This window comes from Tupaia chinensis, unplaced genomic scaffold (genome assembly GCF_000334495.1).
Source record: "Tupaia chinensis unplaced genomic scaffold, TupChi_1.0 Scaffold000273_1, whole genome shotgun sequence".
Taxonomy (NCBI): domain Eukaryota; kingdom Metazoa; phylum Chordata; class Mammalia; order Scandentia; family Tupaiidae; genus Tupaia; species Tupaia belangeri.
In genome coordinates, this window is record NW_006159755.1 from 2,719,311 (window position 1) to 2,722,799 (window position 3,489).

The 3,489-nt window shown below is 56.8% G+C and overlaps 2 protein-coding genes across 3 annotated transcripts in view; one reads left to right on the forward strand and one right to left on the reverse strand.

The window, feature by feature from the left end:
* OVOL1 (ovo like transcriptional repressor 1) overlaps nucleotides 1-3,489 on the forward strand; it is a 10,885-nt gene that overhangs the window by 256 nt on the left and 7,140 nt on the right. The window contains exon 1 of one of the 2 annotated variants that reach the window (XM_006149902.1): nucleotides 7-201. The exons of the other annotated variant lie outside the window; for it this stretch is intronic. Within the exon in view, the coding sequence (XP_006149964.1) occupies nucleotides 111-201 (91 nt within the window). The 5' untranslated portion in view covers nucleotides 7-110. Of the gene's footprint in view, nucleotides 1-6; nucleotides 202-3,489 lie in introns of those variants that run through there. 2 annotated transcript variants of the gene reach the window in all.
* The window catches only part of LOC102479709 (uncharacterized), a 56,728-nt gene continuing 54,594 nt past the window's right edge, over nucleotides 1,356-3,489 (reverse strand). Inside the window, exon 5 of the mRNA XM_006149948.1 lies at nucleotides 1,356-1,677. The gene's annotated coding sequence lies outside the window, so the exon portion shown is untranslated. The remainder of the gene's footprint in view (nucleotides 1,678-3,489) is intronic.

Consider the following 3,489-nt stretch of genomic DNA (forward strand, 5'->3'; position numbering starts at 1 on the left):
CCGCCTCCCCTCCTCCCGTCCAAGCAGCTGCGTATGGGAGGCAACGGGGTGTGTCACCGCTCAGGCGACCCTCGGTTCTCGCGTCGTAAATCCGGAAAGCTGGGACTTTCATGAGGCTGGAAGAGGGCACTGGAGCGATGCCACTTTGGGGGGGGCGGGCATGGAGCGAGCTGGAGTTTCGGCCAAGACTTGTGCGAAATGGTAAGCGAAGCCTCAGAGCTTAAGCCGCTTCCTTAGGTCTCCGCCTCTCCTGCACTGCTGGCCGTTTCGGGCTGACAGGGAGCGCAAGGACCCCACCTTCGAGTTTCCCTGGAAGGTCCCCGGCGGGCCCAAGCAGGCCGGCGAGACCGTGAATGGGAAAGGTGTCCGCTGCGTCCCGGTTTTTCCTTAAGATAAAGACGGGATTGAGTTTCAACTCTGCTAGAAATGTCCTTCAGCCTTGCAGAGGGCACAGTCGAGCGCAAGACGTTTTAAGGAGCCCACCTCGCAGACAGGGGACCGAGCCCTGGGGAAGCTGGTGCACCCAATTTATTTTTGGGAGACGCCTTGAGCGCGTCGGAGTCACCTTTGAATGAGTAACCCGAGTTGTTTCTTCCTCCAGTGGCATCTTCCTCTCAAAGCCCTGAGAACACTTCTGCTCTTTCTGGCCTACACCCACCCCCAACAACATGTTTGGTCTGGGGAAAGCCGCTTCTTTCGAAACTCCCCCTCCCCAGGCCCTGGGGGTGGGGCGGGGATACACGGAATGCTCTGCCCAGCGCCTCCAAGGGGGAGAGGTTGTAATTAACCAACCGACTTTGACCCTTGATCTGCAGACTCCCTGGCACCGCCCCAGGCCTTGCCGGAAGGTGGGGAAGTAAGAGCCAGTGAGGGGGCCCAGTTAGGACTCTTGCCTCAGTTTCCCTTCTGGATAAGCTGGTGGAGGCAGGGGGTGTAGTGGTGGGTCCTGCTAGGATCCAATGGCCTGTGGCATGGGTGGGATCTTTCGCTGCTTACCCTTACCTCTAGGGGCTAGGTCCACCTTCCACAGCCTCCTTAGAACTCGAGGATGTGCTAGAAGTCTCTGATGACTTAATGGGGACACTGAGGTAAAAAGAGAAGTGAGCGGCCACCTCACCTAGGTGGACCAGGATGTGGGCTCAGGATTCTAGTTGTGGTTTCTTGCTGCACCAGAGTCCCTGGCAGGCTGGTTTTCCGCTGCCATAAGGGCTGCATGTGGGACAGAGCCCCCTTGGCAGCTCCCACCTCCTCCCTCACCTGTGTTTGACTTGCTGCCTAGCTGCTCCTTGAGATCTGATAAACCGAACTTGGACTGTGTTAAAGGTGAGCTGAGCCTTCAGCCAGACTCAGTGTGCTGTTATTTTTAGTTTTATTTTACATCCCAATCAGTAACCGATCACGTGTTGACTTTTACAAAGGACAAAGAAATTCCGTTTGTTCCAACCATTGACTTTCTTGCATCCAGTGATTTTCCCCACCACAGTGCTGGTGCCACAGTGGGAGTGGCAGGAGACAGCTGTGTCCCAGGGGCTGTCCCATCAGGTGCAGGGGAGGGCTTCTGGGTGATTGTGCCACCTGCAAGGTGCTCACTCAGCAGGATCTTCTGGGATGGGGGGTGGTCTAACCTCCAGGGCATAGGTGAGAGCTTTCTTTTACTGCTCTGGTGAGGGGAGAGTCCTGTGGGGTTAAGAAAAAAGTAGGAGTTACTGACCTTACTTTTACCCTAAAAGCCATGGGGCCCACTGGAGAATTTCCCCAAAGTTTTTGGAAGTGAGGAGGAGAATGTCCTCAGTCCACGCTCGGGTGCCTCCCCTGGCTAGGAGAGTAGGGGGCGTGTTTTGTGGCAACTTGTCCCCTAGCTGAGCCATTCCATCACCAGCCATCCATGACTCCAGGAGCCGGCTGGGCACGTTTCTGTCACCCCACCTTACAGACTGCTGGCACTTTGTGACCAGCTAAATACTGGCCTGTTTCCACTAGGAGAGGCACTGGGAGCATTGGGAACTCTACTGCCAGGGCCCTCTGAGACCCTCAGTGCAGCCCGAGACCACCTGGAAGGAGAGCTTCATGCTGACTGCAGATGCTGGGCCAGGCAGCTCTCACCCCAGGCCCCATTCTGACCATCACGCCAGCCTTTATCCGCCTTGTAGGGCTTCCATTTCCAGTGCCCTCTGCTCTTATCCCACCCCTCCCCAGGGTGGACACACGGTGGAAGGCACCCTGGACGACTGCAGGGTCAGTAGTTGGTGTGCCACCTACTCCTGCCCTCCCCTCATCTCTCCCGGTGTGGGCTTCCCTCTTCGGCTGAGTCAATATTGACTGTGAAGTGACAGGGAGTCATGCTGCTTTCTTGAGGATGAACCCTGGCACCTCTACCAAGGGGACTGATGGGGAAGTGCTCCAGGAATAAGGCCAAGCCTGAGCCTCTGCTGAGAGGTCAGGAAGGCTCTTGAGGCTAGACCCAGCTATCTGTAGGCAGACATGTGAGGAGCATCCCAGGAGACCTCTTCCAGAACCCTCTACCACCAGCTCTTCCAGCCTCCCCTCCTCTCCCTCCTATTGCTGGTCTGGCCCCTCTGTCTGTTCTGCCCGTTTACCAGCACACCCATAAGCTCAGGGAGGCCAGCCAGGCTGAGTCGTTGGAGGCTGGAATTTGCTTTAGGTAACACGCCCAGCCTGGCTCTGCCCCTAGTGAGTGGGGGAACTTGGGCAACTCTCTGTAGGCTGTTAGAGAAGCTGACACGCTCATCAGCTTTGGACCCCAGAATGTGTGTGTGTGTAGGAGGAGCGGGAAAAGAGGTCAGGACTCTAGTGATTATTCTAGTAATTCCTGGGCAGCTTTTGGCAGCACACATGTTTGCCCTGCTCCCCAAGGAGGAAGACTGGGAGAGTGGACAGCCGGCCAGTGGATGTGGACAGGAGAGCAACATGGGCTAGGCAGTGGGCTGGAGACTCCTGCCTATAGGGAGCAGGGGGGCTGTCACCCAGCCGCTGAGCTGGATATCTTGAGGCACAAGCCTGGTAGACCATCTGTCCCGGAAAGAAAGCAGGTGAAGGCAAGTCCTCTGGGCGCAGGGAGGATGGGGGCAAAACCTGGCCGTTGTGGATGTTGGGGTTCCTTTGTATTATTTTTACTTCCAGCAAGTATTGTATGGAGCCACAGGGGCACCCAGGCCTGTGCTGGAAGGAAGAGGGAAGGATGCAGCAGGAAGTGTTCAGGGCCACGTACCCCGGTATGAGGTGCGCCGGGTTAACTTCATCATGGACACTGAATGAAAAGCAGTTGGGGAAGGGAGCAAAGCTGTTGCCTGAGAGAACTTTAGGCAGTTATGGAAACAAAAGCTTGCGAGATGGGCCCGTTGTGTTCCTGGGCTGCATGCCCTGCCAGCTGGCTGATTGCTGGCTGACCTGCAGGGGCTAGAAGGCGGCACAGGAACCCAGTCCCTCCGGGTAGGGCATAAGCTGACCCCGACTGCCCTGGGTTGTGCT